This window comes from Artibeus jamaicensis, unplaced genomic scaffold (assembly GCF_021234435.1).
Source record: "Artibeus jamaicensis isolate MK-2021 breed Jamaican fruit bat unplaced genomic scaffold, CSHL_Jam_final scaffold_916, whole genome shotgun sequence".
Classification (NCBI taxonomy): Eukaryota; Metazoa; Chordata; class Mammalia; order Chiroptera; family Phyllostomidae; genus Artibeus; species Artibeus jamaicensis.
The window spans coordinates 10,624,830-10,645,560 of NW_026522059.1; the positions used below are offsets into that span (position 1 = coordinate 10,624,830).

Sequence of the window (20,731 nt, forward strand, 5' to 3'; positions counted from 1 at the left end):
GAGCCACACCAGCCAGGACTCTAAATATATTTTCTAAAGTACGAAAATAAATGTATTCCTTATGTAGGGACAGAAGAGTGGGAGGGAATAATTCATCGTTTTCTGAGTGCTGTCATTTGCAGGCAAGGTCCTCGCTCACTCACTCGAGAAACGGTTGCAAAGCCCTGGCTGCGCCAGGCGCTGTGCTGGCCTGCACTCACCAATGGAAACTTCGAAGCTAATGGGTTTATCTCCAATCTTCCGGTCAATCATGGTAGCTTCAAAAAATGCTCCAAAAAGCAAAAATTCCTCATATTTTTCTGGTACAATCTGTAGAAAGAGAAAATGTGTGTGAGACAGGCCTGGGGGGGGTGGTGGTGGTGGTGGTGGTGTGTGTGTGTGTGTGTGTGTGTGTGTGTGTGTGTGCGTGGCTTGATCGCCAGGGGGCTGAGGCTAACCTGGTGCAGAGGAGTTCACAGGCGTCTGTGTCTCAGTGTCAACCTGAAACGCACATCACTTCCTCCCAAGCCAGACAGGCAGGAACCAGGACCTGCAAACCACACACTCAAACTCCAGCTATGTATCCAAAACGATGCAGTCTCAACCGTCGAACCTCCTGCCTGACAATAAAATACCTCTTTTTTGATATTTATGTTTCTAATGTCTCAATTACAGTTGACATTCAATATTGCTTTATATTAGTTTCAAGCGTACAGTGTGGTGGTTAGAGATTTATATAATTTACAAAGAGATCCCCCGACCAGTCTAGTACCCACCTGGCACCGTACACAGTTACTACAATATTATGGGCTATATTTCCTGTGCTGCAGTTTACATCCCATGACTGTTTTGTAACGGCCAATTTGTACTTCTTATTCCCTTCACTGTTTCCACCCAGCCTTCCGACCCACTTCCTCTCTGAAAATAATCGGTTTGTTCTTTGTATCTATGAGTCCGTTTCAATTTTGCTGGTTTGTTTATTTTGTTCTTTGGATTCCATGTAAAAGTGAAATTATATGGCATTTGTCTTTGTCTGACTTATTCTATTTAGCATGATACCCTCTGGGTCCACCCATGTCGTCACAAATGGTAACATTGCATTCCTTTTTATAACCAAGTAATATTCCATTGTATACACAACCGCACCTCCTTTACCCAATGTCTGTTGATGGACACCCTTTTAACTCGAAAGGACAAGCTTGGCATATGTATCTTTCTAAGATGCTTGTGTGAAACAGAGACAGGGAATCACCTTCTGGTGGGCAGGCATTTAGAAAATAGAAAACCAAACATGAGATACCCAGAGTCACAGGATTAAACCCTTACATTTGAGCGTAGTTTCATGGATTATACAGGAGGGTCACATGCATTATAGCTGTTCCTCTGAACACCCTTGGGAGGTCAACTTTTGGATCACTCCCATTGTACAGATAAGGAAACTGAGGATACTAAAGCTTGAGGTTGAGTTAGGAACCTTCCCAAGTATTCCGAACAAAGACCTAGTCCTCCTTGAATTCTGTATGTATTAACTTAATGTCTTGGTGCTTGACTCAAAGTCAGACTTCACTCCCAGAAATGACAAAAAGCCCAGATTAAAGGGGTGACAGGTCAGGCACTCGCAGAAGTATCGGCCGGTCAAGTGCGTCCAGCGTGGGCTATGTGCACTGTGGCTGCTGCTCTGAGGGGTCCGGGCCCCGGAGGCACAACAATGTAAATCGCTTTTACATTGAAAAGGGCCCCAGAGTTCATCTGCCCCAGCCTCCACATTTCACCCAAATAAACTAGAGCTCAGAGAGAGCCAGGGGCTTGCCAAGATCACACAGCGAGGTAAAGACAGCCTACATTCTAAAAGACTGCACTGTGGCAGGTGTTAACCTAAAAATAAAAAGTCAAAGTGAGGGGCAACAAGCACTTATTTGAGATCCAAAAGAATTGCAACTTTGGGAAGCCTCATTCAGGCAGAACCCCAACTAGTGTTCCAATTATAGGGTGGAGGCCAAGGGTTTTTAAGACAAAGGGAAGGGAAATAATTACATACACAGAAGGAAGGAATTTCTATGGCTGTGAATAACCTAAGTTACTCTCTAGCTATACATGCTGGTTACTGAGTCTAAAAAATGTCTACCATTTTCAGTCCTTGTGATAAAAAGGTCTGCTTTCCTGTTAGCTCCACAAACATTGGTTTGGAAGGCAGCGCTGCTTTGGCCCAGTCAAAGGTTATTTTGCCCAGTTCGAACTTTCCTAAGGTTCAGGGAAGGAATAAGATGTAGGAAGCTGTTCCCCTGACTCCATTTTAAAATGGCTCCACTCATGCCAACCTTTCACACAGGTCACAAGACGAAAGCCATCCCAACATAATACATAATTATTTACAAATTATTCCTATTAACATGGAACAGGCTGAGACATGATGACATAGCATCATATTCTGAGCAAAGAGGCTGAATGAGCTGGAAGCCTATAGTCTGTGCTTCCTGGTTTTGTGGCTGGATTTATTATATTCCATGGAAAAAGCAATAAGATTTCTCTAAGGATTAAAGCAACTGTGGCTGCAGAGGTTAAGAGCCCCTTTCAATCAAGAACCACAAACCCTGACACTCAGAGAGCCAGAGGGTTTCCACACCGTTAGGTAGAGGTCACCCCTTTCTTCCCACAGGAGCCTCCTGTGTTCTCACATCACCAGGAAACTTCTCTGTTGACCAGAAAACACCAGACAGGGTGGGGGCCCTGCGTGGGCCCTTAGTCACAGAGCACACGCCCCTCCCACCTGCTGCCACTGCACCCATGGGCTGTAACCTGGCCACTTATCTCACCTGCCCCAGGCCAGGTTTACTCTCTGGGCGGAGAGTAAAAATTACTCAGAGACCTGGAGGGAATGCGGGAGGAAGGAGGACAGCAGGCTCCATAGCCAGACAAACCCTCTTTAAATCCCGACTCTGGGGCTTCCCAGCTGGTGGACTTTGGGCAATGACAGAGTTCCATCTTGGCTGTCGAGCAGCTCCGGTCAAGCCTCCCAGGGACTGCAGCCCCTACCAACATTTTTTTAAAAGATTTTATTTACTTACTTTTAGAGAGAAGGTAAGTGAGAGAGGAAGATCAACGTGCTAGAGAAACATCAATCGGCTGCCTCTCATGTGCCCCCTACTGAGGACCCGGCCTGCAACCCAGGCATGTGCCCTGCCTGGGAATCCAGCCCGTGACCTTTCGGTTCACAGGCCAGCACACAACCCACGGAGCCACAATAGCCAGGACCCTACCAACATTTTGATTGAAACCTCATAGAGATTCTGAGCCAGAACCACCAAGCTAAGTTATCCCCAAATTCCTCACCACAAGGAAAAGAAATGTGTGTGGTTATAAACTGCTAAATGTTGGGGTGATTTGCAAAAACACTGCCCACAAACACGAACCCAAGATGAGGAGAGGAAGGGAGAGAAGGGCTGAGTGATGCCTGAATTTTCCCCTCTCCCATTACCTTCTACACTGTAGCAGACATGGCCCACCCGGGGCCTTGAAGAAGAATGTACACCCAACTCTACATGAATTCCCAGCCACTCCTGCGTTCGCGTTTCAGATGACCTCAGCAAAATCTTGGGGATACTGACTAGGGTTAAGGAAATCTGCTAGCCCCTTTCTACTTGGCAATCCCTGTTCAGAAAAGAATGGCCAGTCCTGACAGCAGAAGGGATTGGCACAAGGTCATGTACAGGGGATATTGGCTTGGGTGGCTACTAAACTGCCCACAATTTCTGGCAAAGTCCAAAAAGTCAAGTTTCCAAAGTTGACATATTCTCTGAAGAAATACACATAAACACACTCACATCAAGGCTGTGTCAGTTTTAACAACAAACCGACGGTACACATTTCCAGTGACTATCTCCCAACATATAATTTCAAAGTGGAGAGCTGGGGAGGTGGGCAAAATACCCAAAGTCACAGACAAGGGGGTGGAGAGCTCTAAATAGCTGCCCCCTGGTGGTGGGAGCAAACCATAGCAACATCGGTAATGACGATGGCAAATGTGTTTGCTGCCTGGGTACAACTATCTGTCTGCTAAGAACTCTGCTGACCATTTTACAGGCGTGCCCTCACTTACCCCCAGGTGATGCCTATCACAGAGGGGTTGCTACTGCCCCATTTTGTTGATGAGTAAACTGAAACACAAGGAGATGTTATTACTATCAGAGCCATGAATAAAAGCAACCCCCACGATTTCCAGCCATGTGCTCCAACCTCTCCCCCCCAGTTTCTTAAGATTTATGAGATCCCAGCAGGAAAAATAAGTGGGCCCTCCAAGGCTAAGGTGACCCACGCTACAATCCATCGGTCTGGGTCTGTCTAGTCTTTCCCAGGAATGGGCAGCTCTGGGAGGCCAGCCATCAACCCCCCTTCCCCACCTGAAACAACTGTCTGGTTGACCTGAGACACACACTGGCAGAGGCAGAATCGTCCAAGCCGAGACCGGGAATCCACCCACCCCTCCTAGCAACAAAACATAAAGTTCTCCCATTTGCCTAAAGTGCAAAGTGCTGTTGCTAAACTGAACAGTTGAGAGGCTATTCACAGTTTGTGCTCAGCTCGGAGCCCAGATCTCTTCCCCGGAACTGAACCAGGCTGCAAAATGCTAATGTGCTTGACGCTGAGTAACCAGCAGAGATGAGCATTCCCTTGAGTTGATTTCCCCACGGGCTTGGGGCAGAGGGATCGGTTTCTCGGTCCCCGTGTCCCAGCTTGTCGCCCACTCTTCCTCCTTCTCGTCCCTCCTCCCACGTTACCTTGCACCCAGAGCATAATAACGAAGCTAAAATGAAACTGGGCCACAGACACAGTTCAGTCGATCGCCCCACCACCCACTTGCACCAGCTCCTCCAGAGAACTTCTATTTCTCCATTACTTTGGTTTCTATGGGAATTGTGTCTGGGGGGACGCTGAAGGGATTTGTCATCTCAGCAGATGGCTGTGATGTGTGCAGAAAGAGGCAGATCTGCCCCGGAAAATGGGGCTTAGCCAACCCGCATTTGCAGGGGGAGTGAGACCTCGCAAGCCTTTGGGAACCTGTGGCAGGTGCTGCTCTGCTTTGGGCTCCCCTCACAGGTGTGTGTGGTGAAGCCGGGCCCCAGACTTACCTCTGGGGATACATCAAAAGGTTCCACCTCAACATCAGTCGAGTTGGTTTTGTCTGAAACCTGTGGGGGTTTCGCATCTTCGGTTTTGTCACCCTTGTCCTTATTCGAGCCTTTGGAAGATTTCGAGTCTTTGTCTTTCGCAGACAGCTTGAGGTCCTTGAGCACCTTGGAGAATTTAGACTCCTGTGCCCCTCCCGAGAGGATTTCCACAGCAATTTCTACCAAAATTCGGCCCCGGAATGACACACCTTCTCCGAAGCCTTCATTCAGTTCCTGGTAGTCGTCCATCAGGCTGTGGTTCCGGGGTGAGCCGTACAGGTTAATCCAGGTGGGCCCGAAGGTAGGTAGGAAGCCTAGGAAGATCCCAGACTTTAGTTGCCTGCTTATGCTTGCAAATTGAATATGTTTTGCTTTATGAAAGTTGTACACATTCAGTTAGAAATGTAGAATACACAAATAAGATGAGAAAATATTGACAGCATCTTTGCATCACAATAGACAACTATAAGCACCATTTTGCTATATTTCTTTCTAGTCTTTCTTCCATGCAAATGTTTATCCTTGTTCACAGTTGAAATAATATTTTGAATGTTGTTATGCATCCTTGTCTGTTCATTCATTCATCAAATATTTACTGACCCCTAACATGCCCAGGCACCCTGCTAGGCTCTGAACATAGAGCTCAGTGGAGATCAAGGCAGATACAAACATTAAACAAACATTGACATTATAGACACTATGATGGAGATATCTCTGGTGCTGCAGGAACAAATAACAGGCTGACGTAGCATGGGGAGGAGTTAGGCAGAGAGAGAAAAGAGAGATTTCTAGGCAGAGGGAACAGCATGTGCCTCTGGAAAGGAGCTTGGAGGCAGAAGAAGCTGAAAGAGAAAGCCACAGTGGCTGCCTGCAAGAGTCAATTTGGAGAAATGAATGGGTCGGAAGGCCTTGATGAGGTCCTTATGCTAGAAATCATGGGAGTGCTTCAGAGGGTCTTAGGTAAAGATAAAACATAATCAGATGTGTGTTTTAAGATCGGTCTGGCTGCTGCGTGAATGGGTATAAGGATGGATGTGGGCAAACTGGCTTGGGGACCACATCATCACCAAAACTGAAGATGTTGATGGCTCCTAGGGGGATGGTAGTGGAGACTGAGAGAAGGAAATGTTCTATGATCCACTCTAAAGGTGCAACTGAAAAAATCTTCATGATTGTAATTTACTATTAGCATAAGTATTTTCCTTTCTTAACACATAGCGTCTGGGAAAATACCCAGTATCTATCCAAACATCTTGGCAACAGAACGGTCCATTCTGCCAGGCAGGTTTGATAACTTCCCTATGTCCCCATGTCCCCATCTATGAAATGAAGATGCTAATGGCACTTAGCTCACCCATCAGGATTAAAGTGGATAATATCTATTAAGTGCTTCTTGCAGGCCCTTAGGAAGAGCTGAAGAATATTAGCCATTACTCTTAGTAAATATACATATCATAATTTGATTAATAAGTCCCCCATTGTTGACAAGTAAATATTTCCATTTACTATCAATAGTTTTGTACCTAAATGTTTCCTCACCCTGCCCCCACAGCCCCAGGGTCTAGAGTAGGTCCTTCTGTTGAGTCAGTTGTAAGAAGCAGAGGTATTGTGTTAAAAAGAGCAGAAAGATTTTATGGCTCCTAGTGTCCACTTTTTAAACACTCTTATACATCTCCCTGAACTCCATCAAGATGTTCCTGGAAAGCCGTGGGTAAAACACGTTCACATCCAGGTGAGAAATCCTGTGGACAGGCAGAGTGTGCTTTCTGCACTAAGCAACCCTGTGTGAACCCTTCCGCAGTAGGAAGAGTTAGGCAACAGGTATTTATGAAGGCCTTCCCTCGGTGCCGCTCTGTGAGGGGCAGGAGAACACAATCTTGATCTCTGCTTATACCAAGCCTTCAGTGCGTATGTATATGTGCACACACACATACAAATATATACACCAGTTAGCTCAGATTTGTTGTGCAGAGAAAGACTGCCTTGGTTTTAAAGAACGGGGGTGGTGGCTGGGGTATTTAGAGAGTCCTCACCTGCTGGTTTTGGTTTTGTGAAGAAGGAGCCTTGTCCTGGGCCCTCTGAGCGCACTCTGAGTAGTGCCTCCCTGCACTACTCATGGTTCCCGCTCCCATGAGTCAGTTGGGGGCACACTTTGGGGGATCATTTAAACATGTAAAAACATTTTTAGCTTATGAACCATGCAAAAATACGTGGCAGGCCACATGTGGCCCATGGTCCATAGTTTTCCCATCTAAGGCCCAGAGAGAGGGAGTGACCTCCGCAAGGACACACAGGTATGCTCTTGGAAGACCTGGGATGGGGACCCAGCCTGCTGGCTCCCAGAGTCTGGATCCATCCACTGTCCTGAACCAACCCAAGCCAGAGACCACACAGAACATGGAAGGGGCCTAACACAGTGCCTGCTCTGAGCCTCCCATTTGAAGGCTGAGGGCTCCAGATGGATCATTCTGAGGCCCAATATCCTAGTGAGACACGTGAGGCTTTACCTTTATCTCCATCCTGTTCGTTGGAGATTTTCTTCAGGTCTATGAAATGGGTTGCCAGTGCTACGTCATTCATGCTACCTTCATCCCACACCTGGATTTTTACCCTCCGACACAAGGGAGGGAACATCTCCTTGAAGACCACCTGCTCGTGCCACACAGGGTCAGCACAGTTCTTCTGCACCGTGGTTCGCCCCTGAAAACAAAGCCGGGAAGATTCTAAATGAATCAGGCCCTTGACTGACCCAAGGAAACCTGTCAAATCCACTGGGAGTATAAAGTGAGTTGTTAAAAACAATGAACTGTCTTCCACCTGACACCTGTGAGAATCAGTTATACACAGTGAACATTACTGATGTCCTACTGTGTGCCAGACACCATGGCAGGCATTGGGGGCAAAGTGAGTACATCTCAGGTTCTGCCCTCGGGAAATTCTCATCATCATACTGGGACCAGGGTGAAATCACACCTGTGTTATGAACAGTTGTACTGTGCATCACCAGGAACTTAGAATTAGACCTGAGTTCATGTTCTATAAAAGTAGGAATCTGTGCAAATCACTTCCCCAGTCTGGACCTCAGTCTCCTCATCATGAAATGGAGGTGATGTCCTATCTGACTGCCAAGGCTGTTCAAGTCAAAAATACCAGGGTTCACCCTGCCAAGTGGAGGGGCCAGGGTAGACATATGTTTAAGGGCAGAGACAGTGTGTGTGTTAGCTGAAGCTTCAAAGTCCAGCCACCCAGGACTGTGCCTCAGCTATGTGCCCAGGCCCTGGCACTTTCAATGGCTCTTGAGCAGGGAGTATCTGGGAACAGGGATGCCCAGGCTCACCAGGAATAAAACCACCTGGGAAGATAGTGCAGCTGCCTGGGAGGAGGCCCCTGCAGGGCCTGGGGACTGGGTAAGGGCCTGGGTCCTAAACCGTGGTCCCCCATGGTTCCTCTCTCTGATTCCAGGGCCCAGTGAGTGAGTTACCCGTCCCTTCTTTCTTGCTACATGACTCGGTGCCTCTTTGTGGCCTGCTTTGCTTCCCAAGGCACTTCCTAAGTTTGGTGTTCACTTAATTTCATTCGGACTAGAAATGTCCTGGGCAAAGAGCAGAGTTCTGGCCCAGGCCTCTCACTGTTAATGACAATGGTTCCTCACCATCTGCCCAGCAAAGGAGACCTCCACGAAGGGATCCACGAGGTCCTTACTGTCACCCACAAATGCTTTGGTGACATTCGCCATGATGCTGGAGTTCATTTTGGGCAGCCCTTCTGCTCTGTACAGCCTCACGTAGAATCTGGCCCAGGGTCTCTCTGATGGAAACCCTTGAGGGATCAAAAGGTTCCTTCAAGGGGGACAAAAACGAACAAACAAAAATTAAAAGTCAGCCCTGGCTGGTGTAGCTCAGTGGATTGAGCATGGGCCTGTGAACCAGACAATCACGGTTCAATTCCTAGTCAGGGCACATGCCTGGGTTGCAGACTGGTTCCCTGCAGGCCAGTTCCCAGCAGGGGATGCACAAAAGGCAACCACACATTGATGTTTCTCTCCCTTTCTCCTTCCCTTCCCCTCTAAATATAAATAAATAAAATCTTTAAAAAAAAAATTAAAAGTCGCTCTCACCTGAAAGAACAGAAAAGCTAGAATCAATTTGGATCATAAAGAAGGACCCTGATACATGATGAAAATATGCAATGATTAGGGTCTATTGCTAAAAATGAGTTTTCTTCCTACTTTAATGACAGGGAAGGGTGTGATTAGAGTGAATGCAAACTCATTTACGTCCTTCAATTACGGAACAAACACTGCTGCCCACACTGCCCCTTAAAAGAGGTTCATTGTCTTCCCATTTTACAAACCAGTGTTTGAAATTATAACTCTTTCAAAAGAAAAATCAGCTAAATTCAAATAAGTCAGAGAAGCTCAGCAATAGCTTGACATTATAGGTCGTTATAGGGAGACAGGATTTGCTTGTCTTAGAAGCTGATGGCCCGACGGATAGTTACGCCTTTGATAAGACACAGCATAGTACCTCTGACAGAGCAGAATCCCAGGTGGACAAGCCATGCATTTGGCCGTTCTCATGTACCCATAAGGAAAGAGGGGGAGGAAAAGAGATGGGGAAGTTGGGATGTATCATTTCCATCGCAGAGTCCTGGAGGCATCTGTCTCACTTTTCTATTTGCTCCTCTGCATCGGGGGTTTTCGGGTTGGTCTTTAAGACGTCGCCCTTCCCAATCACGCTGATGTCACACTTCAGGTACCCCTTTGTGCCAGTCCTGATGTCACCAGGGTCTGTGAGCAGGGCCCACTTGTCGCAGAACTGATGACCTGTAAAAGCGTCCTGACAACTCAGATGTCTTGTGCAGATGGACCCAATGGCTCCACCCAGTTCCCCCCCACCCTCAAGGTCCCCCACACTCTACTGAGGGGGTAGCTCGCCTGGGCTACTTCCAAGTCTCATGGTGCCTCCCCCTTCCCCTCCTCCCCTGTACTTCCCGTCCTGTTCTCCATCATTTTCTGCAACCAGCCTCCAGCCTGGTGGGAATTCCCTAGCCAGGATTCTAGCTTTGATGGAATAGAATGACATTAATGGAGCACAGAAGTCACCTATTATTTCACAGGTTATAAATGTGGCTCATGGATTTTTTGTTTTTTGTTTTGGCTTACCCCTTGTGTCCAAACATCAAATCTCATACAAAAATCTATGCTTCTGGCTTATCCATAAAAAGAAATTGTTAGAGCAGGAAATACAGACAGCAGATGGTAAAGGAGCTGAGTAGATGCTAATCCCAACCAAATCAGTAGAGCTTCTTCAAATTCACAGGACCTGAACCCTTGGCCACATGATTTCGAATCACCAATGAAGAGAAGAGGACTTTCATGAGAATATCTGTTTGCTGTTGGCTTTCTTACTAATTAGATCTTGACCTTGGACAAATTACCTAACTTCTCTGAGTTCATTTCTTATAAATCAGGGATAATAATGGTTATTTATAATAAATCCTTATATGGCACACAATACCTACAGTCATTATTCTCTGTTGGGTCCTACACTAAGCACTTTATATATATTTACTAACTTAATCCCCCTAAAACCCTATGAGGAAAGTACTGCTTTATCCCCATCTTTTAAGATGGGGAAACTGAGGCCCAGAGAAGTGAAGTCACTTGCCCAAGGTTGCACAGCTAGGAAAGAACAGAGTAGAATTTGAACCCTGACAGTCCAGCTCCAGAGTCCATATTCTTAACTTCTATACTTTCCTATACTTTACCCATGATGTCTCACAGCACTAATTTAGACAGAATTTGTGATAATAAAAAACTGCTCAGAAGTATGGACATATAATTTTACCATGGGCTCCTAAACTGAGGAAGAGAGCCATGTCTCCAGTCAGCTTCCTGTAACTGGTGCTCAGGGCTGCGGAGCGGATGGCTGAATGGGTGCACGCAGCACGGAGCTGACTTCCAGGTGGGGCTAGCCAGAGAAGAGTAAGAGATGCTGGGAGCTTTCTTACCAGGTTGGTTGTACACCGTGCCCAGGTCCACTTTGAAGGCGCCAATCAATACGCTTCCTATCAGCTTGTGGTGGAAAACCTGAAGCAAGACGGAGCAGTGAGTCCAGCAGAACTACGTTTCTTTTTGAGGATAAGCTTGTGAAATGGGTTTCTGAGCCTTCAAACTGCATGCTAGGTCTTGAGCCTTGCCTGGCCTTTACTCTCCTCTGAAGCACAGTGACATTTGGTCACCAAAACTCAGGGCTGTAAAGGGTGTCCAGGAGCGCCTCTGTCTCGTAGCAGGTTTTCAGCTAATCCTCTACTGAAGGGCACCTAACAAACCCCACTGCCCAAAAGGGATTTAGACAACAAAAGCTCATTTAGCAAAAATGCAGCCAAACCTTAAACACCCATCTTTGCCTGTGGAAACTTTATCCATCCTCCAATGCCTAGAGCAAACATCACCGCCTCCAAGCAGCCCTCCCTGGATCCCCCCACAGCTAGAAGTATTCCCCTACTCTCCTAAACTCCCACAGCATTTTGCTCACAACTTTCTCGGACAATTCATCACATACTGCTTTGAGAAGTTTTGGACATGGACAAGAGTCAAACAAGGGAGACAGCCATCCTCAATATTTTGTGTAATCAGAGGACAGCACAGTGCCTGGCTGGTTACGGTAGTACATTTTGGTGCCAATAGTATAAGATGGGCTAAGTTCTAGAGGAAAGTGTCAGAGCTGGCCCTGGATTCAGAAACAACATTGTGTGAGACGCTGCTAAAGAATCAGGAGTTTAACCTTTAACCCAGAAAAGAGAAAAGGGGATGTAGAGGAAGGGCAATGGTGACTTAAATGTCTTTCACTCCTGGAAGTAATCCCATCTAGAAGAGGAAGTAGGTTTCCAGTGTGGCTCCAAGCAACAGGAAGAGAGATTTTAGCTCACCGTGGGGACAATTGTTACAACAGAACTTCTCAGCAATGCAATGGACTTTCTGAGGAGTAGTGACCACCCTACCACTGGATATAATCAAGTAGAGCCTGAGAACCTCATGTCATGGAGGTTGTAGATAAGAATTCCTGCACTGACTGGAAGTTAGACTAGATGATCTCTAAATTTTCTCCTAATCATAATATCCTATGAATCCCTTGAATCAAGGACAGTTTCCTACTCTCTTCTACCCACCATATGGCCTTGTTCATTATAGGTATCTGATAAACTTTGAGTGAACTAATGAATGATTGACCAATCAAATGATGAATGAATGGGAGACTGTTACAGCTTCTACACAGCTCCTTCGGTGGAGGCAATAAGAAATGAACTCAATTGACTTCAAGAATGAAGACATACAGCCCTTCCCACTCTTCCTCCCTTGCCTGAACTCTGTGAGCGTGTTAGAGAATTGAGGGGAAGTAAGAGCAGCTGGCCTGAGCCAGGAAGCTATTTAAGGCCACACTCACCAAGCTCAATCCAGCCCCTCCAGGGTTGCAGTTGCTAATGTTGCTTTCCAAAAGCCCGAGTAAGAACACAAGGCTGACTCAAGCTATTCTCAGGTCAAGGCACCTGGGTCCCAGTGGACATGATGGGACACAAGAGCCCCAACCAGATCTTTAAAGAAAACAGGAGGCCTCCCCTATCGTCCACCTAGGGTGAGCGCCAAGCAACTGGGGTGGGCAAGCATGAGATGAGCAGAACTCCAGGGCACCTGACACACAGAGTGTGGCACACCCTGCGTGCCTGGGACCACTGTGGAGGGAAGGTGGTCTCTGGCATCACCAGGGTCTGCTACAGTGGTCTGTCCCAAATAGCACCTGCTTACAGCACTCCCTCCTTCTTCTGTCATGTTCATTTTATTCTGGGCATGCTGACTTACAATTCATAAATGAGCAGAAAATTTGTATTAAATACTCCCCCCTTGAGGGAAGTTTTCCCTTTAATATTTTTGGTCTGTGTCCCAAAGGGTCATTTATGGAGACCAAAGACTGTCTTCTTCTAAGTTAGAAGACCATAGATGGGAACTACCAGCTTTGATCCTCTGTCTAAAAACCCACTTGCCCCATAGGGAGTCATGACCTTGTCGATGACACAGAATAAAAGTCCAGGGCTGAGGAAGGGTCTGTGTAGACAACTCAGTCCCCCATGGGTAGGTCTGGAGGTCTACACTCAAAGGCAAGTACTATTAAGAAGCCAAATGGTAACCACATGCTCAAAATTATGTACATCTTCTGATCCTCCAGTATATTTGGTTCCTTCCTAATTCTTTCTTTCCATCTATGTATTACTAACTAGGAGAGGAATTAATTATTATTAGTGTAGATATCAATCTAACTGTTTATCTGCAAGCTTGGAGTCCCATGGAAGCCTGCTATAAAGCCAATCTCACAAACAAGTCGTTGCCTGAGCTATGCAATATAACAAAGTCCTGGGCAATGTCCCAGGTCCTGAAATATCTTCTGCACCACTTGTCATCATGCCTGAAATTTAAACATGAAGAATGTTTGGCTCTTGATGACTTTCCATTCTTCAAGAGTCACATTCTTCAAGTGCCCTTGGAAAAGATAATGTCATAATTTCCAGTACTGCCTAAGCCTCATACAAGACTGTTATATAACATGTTATATGTAAATATACACATATATACATATGTAACATTAAAATATAGATGAGTGAATGATAAAGACGGGCAAGGAAGTCTAAGTTTTACCATCTTCGCAATTCTCATCAGAGTTGGTGTCACTGTTAGAAAAACATTCCCTTGTTCCCCACATGTCTTATGTTGGTGCAGAAAGTAAAAAATGTGTCCTTTGAGAACCATCTGGAAGACAGCCTGAACACTGCAACCCCCACCCCACCCTTTCATGCATGAACATCTGCACTACCCTCTCCGTGAGAGAAGCTTCGATTTCTCAAACTGGTGAGACAGGAGTCGTCTGTTGCTCACTGACCTCTGCCCCTTACCCTGGCGTGAGGTTGGGAGTGGTTCCGTTTGCATTCTCTCCTGTGGACGAGTACAGCTCCAGCGAGGGCCTTTGCCCTTCCCACTGCTGTCCTCCAGGTGATGGGCCAACCTGGCTAAGTCACCTGACTGGACCAGAAAGTTACCTCTGTCCCTACTCTTCAGAAGTGATCTGTGAAGGTAGGAATTCACCTGCCAGGGCTGAGGAAGGGTCTGTGCAGCTAACTCAGTCCCCCATGGGTAGGTCTGGAGGTCTACACTCAAAGGCAAATACTATTTAGAAGCCAAATGGTAACCACATGCTCAAAATTATGTACATCTTCTGATCCTCCAATATATTTGGTTCCTTCCTAATTCTTTCTTTCCATTTCTCTATGTATTACTAACTAGGAGAGGAATTAATTATCATTAGTGTAGATATCAATCTAAGAGAGAAACATTAACATTTGCTTCATTAAAAAGATAGAAGCCAACTCAAAAAGGCAATCCATTGTCATTGGAAAAATATTTTTCTCATTTCCACATTGGTAAGCTACACAATTCAGTTCATGATGGCCCAATAATGGGTTACATCTGGCTTCCAACAAGCATAGATTTTCTTGAAAAGGTTGCCCTTCCTGAAATCCTCTGTTTTGGTTATTGCAAGTTCTATCCTCTTGGTTCCAAACTCACTAGCTCATACTCACCTTCCTGAATCTATTCTCCCCTAAGCAGGCCGAGCTGCCCTAGTAGGTTCCCAATGCCTAGAATCCCTCCCCCGCTGCCCCCACCAATGATATACTTACTGAGATTTTGATGATCTTGTCAAAAAGATGCACTTGGGGCCCAATGAAGTCGAAGACAAAGTACTACAAAACATAAAGTTCATTCTGACCATAAATCCCAGCCTTGCTCTTAACAACCCTGTTCCTCAGGTAGGTTTCAATCTGGATTGATCTAACCAGCTGCTGTGTGGTCCTCAAAGGCATGAATTTATATCCTCAATTGATTGGTCACCCCAATGGAAAGTCATTGAACTTGTTCTCCATTTTTTTTTCAAATAAAAAAATGAATAAAGAACACCACCACCTGGATCTTCACACAGGACATATGTGAGTTTTCCTCTAAAAGGGATACGAGAAAAGGGACTGTTGGGCCACACTGTGCCTGCGAGTAAATATTTGGTGGGCAGCATGAATTTCTTTCCCAGGGAGCTAGGCCACTTTGCGTTCCCACTGGCAGCAGACAAATACAGCCACTTCTCCACACCTTTGCCAAGTCTGGTACTGTCAAATCTTTTATTTACTGACCTATAGAGAATGAGGGGTGGAAAAAGCAACTCAGCGTGGAATATACCGAGTTCTGCTGTGTATAATATGCACCCATGTTTAGGTGCTACCCATGGACAAAGTGCATCCTCGTTCTTTCCTCAAAAATTTGGGCAAAGAAGTGTGCATTAGACATGGCCAAATGCAGTAGTTGGTAACATCGTAATAACTATGCCTGGTGTCAGGTGGGTACCAGACTTACAGAGGGGATCCTTTTGTAAATTGTAAAAATATCTCACCACCACACTGTACACCTGAAACTAATATAAAATAATACCAAATGTCAGCTGTGATTGAAAAATAAAAATAAAGTAAAATAATATATTTTTTTAAAAAGAAAGAGACAGACATAATGCTAGTTATCACTGGGCCTGGGGCCAAAGCTACGTTCTCCTGGGATTCTCCCACAAGGGGCTCAAGGACCACGTATTTCATTATCCGAACTTCATTAAGCACCTTTTACAGGTGAGAGCATATGATATTTGGGTGCAGAAAACTAGAAAGATTTTTTCTCTTATTTATGGGTTTTCTGTTTTGAGAACTGACTGGTGTTGGGAGAGGTGGAACTATGAAGTATTTTGCTCTCTTTCAGCCTTTTTCCCTCCCCTCCTTCCTTTTTTCCTTCCTTTCTCTCCTTATTTTATTTGAGCTGCGGGATGGAGGAATGATCCAAGGATATCAGCAATGAACACAACAGCACTAGGAAAGAGAGAAGGGACCGCTAACACACTAACAGCCTGCTTTTAAGATCAAAGAAACCTCGGGGAAGTATTGGGGCAAAGCAGAAAAACCAAAATGCGAACACTGAACGATGTCATCTGTGTTACAGTGAGACCTTCAAAATGGCGGTCCTTGGGGGCCAATGAAAGGCCATAGCAGAGCCACTGTCTTCCTTTAAAAAAATAGGAAAACGCATAACATTTTAGGAAGTCTGTCATTTACATGTGTTCAAACCTTTTAAAAGTTTTGTGTTCAGAATTTCTTTTATGTGCAGAGGACTTTCACCAAGATGGAGGCATAGGTGGAAGCACTGCCCCTTCTTGCACAACCAAGTTTAAAAACAACAAAGTTTTAGCAACAAAAATGCAGCCAAACCACAGAAAATTGAACTACACGGAAGTCTGACAACAATGAACCCTTCAGCTAAATCAGGAGGAGGGGCAGAGACAGCAGCAGAGCGGAGTGGGGCAGGAAAGATCCACCGGACTGACCAAGGCGCGCGACCCAGGTGCACCAGCAGCCGTGGGCAGATCCCAGGTGTGGAGAAGCGGGTGGACCCACTGAGGGCGCAAGGCGGTGGACTCACTGAGGGCTGACCATGGTCACACATTCGCGTGCAGATAAATCGGTGAAGGAGCAAGCAGTGAGACAGACGGCGCAGGCCCCAGTGGTTGGAAGCGGCAGAGGGAACCGCCATTGTCCCTCTCTGACCCCACCCCCACCTACAGGGTCACAAACCAGCGACCTGTATGGCCCCTCTCTGACCACGCCCCCACATACTGCATCATCAACCAGCGACCTGGGTGGCCCCGCCCTGCTGAACACTTAAGGTTCCGCTCCTCACAGTAACAGGTGCGAACAGATCAAAACATGGCTCAAGAACAACTCAGAGCCCCAGAGCTAATAAATCTAAGTGATGAAGAAATAGCCAAACTTTCAGATGCACAGTTCAAAACTGTGGTGATCAGGATGCTCACAGAACTGGTTGATTTTAGTCAAATTAGAGGAGTTCAGTTCAAAACTCTGGTGATCAGGATGCTCACAGAACTGGTTGATTTTAGTCAAATTAGAGGAACATATGAAGGCTAAACTAATTGAAATGAAGGGAAATACACAGGAAACCAATAGTAACGGAAAGGAAACTGGGACTCAAATCAAAGGAGTGAACCAGAAGGAGGAAAAAAATGACCAAACATAAAAGGATGAAGGAACAAGATTCAAAAAAATGAGGAGAGGCTTAGGAACCTCCAGGGCATCTTTAAATGCTCCAACATCCGAATTATAGGGGTACCAGAAGGGGAAGAGGAATAGCCATGAGTGGAAAACTTATTTGAACAAATAACAAAAGAGAACTTCCCCAATTTGGCAAAGGAAATAGACTTCCAGGAAATCCAGGAAGCTCAGAGAGTACCAAAGAAGTTGGACCCAAGAAGGAACACACCAAGGCACATCATCATTATATTAGCCAAGATTAAAATGAAGGAAAGGATCCTAGAAGCAGCAAGAGATAAGGGGACAGTCACCTACAAAGGAGTCCCCATCAGACTGTCAGCGGATTTCTCAAAAGACACCTTACAGGCAAGAAGGGGCTGGAAAGAAGTATTCTAAGTCATGAAATCCAAAGACCTACATCCAAGATTGCTCTATCCAGCAAAGCTTTCATTTACAATGGAAGGGCAGATAAAGTGCTTCTCAGATAAGGTCAAGTTCAAGGAGTTCATCATCACCAAGTCCTTATTATATGAAATGTTAAAGGGACTTATCTAAGAAAAAGAAGATAAAAAAGATGAACAGTGAAAGGACAGCAAACTCACAGTTATTAACAACCACACCTAAAACAAAAGCAAACTAAGAGGACAGCTAGATCAGGGTCAGAACCATAGAAATGAAGATCACATGGAGGGTTAGCAACAGGGGAGTGGGAGAAGGAGAAGGGGGGAGAAGGTACAGAAAATAAGTAGCATAGGTGGTAGGTAGAAAATAGATAGGGGGGAGGGCAAGAATAGTATGGGAAATATAGAATCTAAAGAACTTGAGACATGTGGTCATAAACTAAAGGGGGGAATGGTGGAGGATGGGGTGTGCAGGGTGGAGGGGAATGAAGGGGGGAAATAGAACAACTGTAATGGCATAATTAATAAAATATATTAAAAAGAAGAATTTCTTTTATGTGCAAAATTCACCTCCATGAAATTCTTCACTCCCTAAAATATGAGGTGCTGCGGGTTCCTTTGGACCAATAAATTAGTTCCAACGGTTACTGGTTCTGCTAAGTTTCCCGTTTCAGACTTAACTGCCTCACACAGGTGCCCAAGACATTTTTCTAGCTGGGAAATAGTCCGCAGCCCCTACTAACCAGCTCCTTCAACATCTAATGCACTTGGGGTTTGAAAATCAGGGTCAGAAGCTGTCACAAAGGTTTTTACTTCCACTTCTATGGTTTTATCTGGTTTCCAACTGATTGCATGTGGGCCAAAGTTGATGTCATTTAGATGCAGGACTTGTATGTATGAAGCAAATACTAATTATAATAAATGACAAATCTGTAGAGCTTTGCACTAAATCATTCTCATGCACATTATTTCACATCACGTCTGTGCCAAAGCTGTGACGGAGGTGGAGAGAGGACCAGCAAGGGGACAGCCACCTCTTCAGCTCCTGGTAAATGCTCTGAGACAGGAGTGACGCAGAGGAAGGGAGTTAACAACTCTAACAGGATTTGGGTGCTTTCTGTGGATTTCATTGCCCATGCTCTCTCTGCCTTCCTTTACAATTACCATTCCCATCAGGAAAGGAATTAGAAGGTTACTGCACTTTTTGATAATTTACAGTGTCTAAGGGACAACAAGCACTCTTGAACACAGTTAAAGGGTAAATTGTTACCTCTTTGGAGGGCAATTTGGAGATATCAAAATTTTACATTCACGTACTCTTTGTCCCAGTCACGCCATATAAATATTATTACAAGTAGGAGCCAAAGACGGAAACAAATTTAATATCCATCAATGCAAAGTTGGCTGGCTTCGTTAATTATAGCACATCGATGCAGTAGGAAACTCTACAGCAAACAGCAGAAAATGAGACCGAACTGCACAGCCCGATGTAGACTAACCGCCAGTCCCCATTGTTTGGTGAAAGCAGCAAGGTCAGGACAGTGTGTAGAATGCTCCCACTTGGTGCAATGTGTATTTGCATTGTACATGCCTGAAATATCTCTGAAAGGACAGACAAATGCCCGCTGAGAACAGCTGTCCGTGGGGGGCAGGAGGACTTGGCAATTAAGGATCCGAGATAAGTAGGACACATATTTTTCACCAAATATCACTTTACGCTCTTTATAACTTTTACCATTTTTATAATGTGTAATCTTTTTTACTTTCCAAAGAGGACGTCTGTGTATTTAATGTTTAGAAGCTTCACATCCCTCTTTGATGGTTTCCGTTTACAATGTTTACACTGCTTAGAAAAATACCACTATTTCACTTTCCCATGGAGCACGCCTGTTTCAAAAGTAATGATTAAATTTCCAGTGTCTCTCTTCTGCAAAAGAATGTACCTTCTCATCAACCAGCATCCAACACACTTTTTTAATATAAACCTAGAGCTTATAACGGATGAAATGCTCTTGCAAGAAATATCAAAATGGATCTTATTTAAAATATAGTGATGTATTTAAAATGTATAGGGATTTCTTACCTATCCTTTTCCTTATCCTTTTGTTCAGCTTTATGGGGCTGTTTGTTAAGGAGGCTCAGAGAGTTTGCCGTGGGCTTAGGTGGGTGGTCAGAAGCAGACATGAGGGGCAGGGTTTTCTGTTTTCTCAGGAATACCAGAGAGCAGCAGTAAAGAGCACGTGGAGAGGACGCCGGTGACCTGCGTGACTTACTTCATTGTAAAATGGGCTGTTGGTCCCTTCCTTCACTGTGCTTTGCTTCTTCTCGTCCCCAATCTCAATGATCACCACCGGATCGATGTTCTCGCCCACCAGCTGGCGGGCCTCGGTGATGGTTATGGCAATCTAGGACACAAGGCAGCGTAGGCGCTGGGGACTGGTTCTCCCTTCACACGGGAAGCACTGCAGGGGTCAGGGGGGAAGAGGAGGGAGGCGGGGAGGGGGGCAGGGAGGGGCTGGTAGGAAGGGCCAGTCACTTACTTGATAATTTTGGGATCTGACCTCCCCATCGTGGATCTTAGTCATCAGTTTTGATCTATTAAAAGAAAGTATATTGTATATATTTCATCAGGTTGAAACATATTTTAGATCCATAAGCCATGATAATATTTCCCTAGGCATTTCTAAGTACTTCTATTTGTACTGGATCACATATTCTCTGTACATATTTACATCTCTGGGGGAGATAAGTATGAATGGACAAGTGACCTAACTGCTCCAGAACTCAGTTTCCCATCCTAAAAGTGGGGCTAACAAGAGCACTTAACCGCATGAGATGATTGCTAAAATTTAATGAGGTCATGCGTGTAAACATTTAATCCAGGATCTGGCAAGTATAAATGCCAACTCTTACTGTGTATATGATCGCCAGTACTCTTTATTTTTTATTTTACAGAATGAGAGACCGAAGCTCGTCAGCAAGGCAGCGGCAGAGCTGGGTCTC

General features: G+C 45.4%; 1 protein-coding gene across 1 annotated transcript in view; it reads right to left on the reverse strand.

The window, feature by feature from the left end:
• FER1L6 (fer-1 like family member 6) overlaps positions 1 to 20,731 on the reverse strand; it is a 130,910-nt gene that overhangs the window by 74,723 nt on the left and 35,456 nt on the right. Inside the window, exons 5-13 of the mRNA XM_037166462.2 lie at positions 20,269 to 20,323; positions 20,002 to 20,133; positions 14,874 to 14,936; positions 11,157 to 11,235; positions 9,813 to 9,969; positions 8,797 to 8,983; positions 7,652 to 7,844; positions 5,106 to 5,458; positions 201 to 309 (exon numbers count right to left, since the gene is read on the reverse strand). Of these exons, the coding sequence (XP_037022357.2) occupies positions 201 to 309; positions 5,106 to 5,458; positions 7,652 to 7,844; positions 8,797 to 8,983; positions 9,813 to 9,969; positions 11,157 to 11,235; positions 14,874 to 14,936; positions 20,002 to 20,133; positions 20,269 to 20,323 (1,328 nt within the window). The remainder of the gene's footprint in view (positions 1 to 200; positions 310 to 5,105; positions 5,459 to 7,651; positions 7,845 to 8,796; positions 8,984 to 9,812; positions 9,970 to 11,156; positions 11,236 to 14,873; positions 14,937 to 20,001; positions 20,134 to 20,268; positions 20,324 to 20,731) is intronic.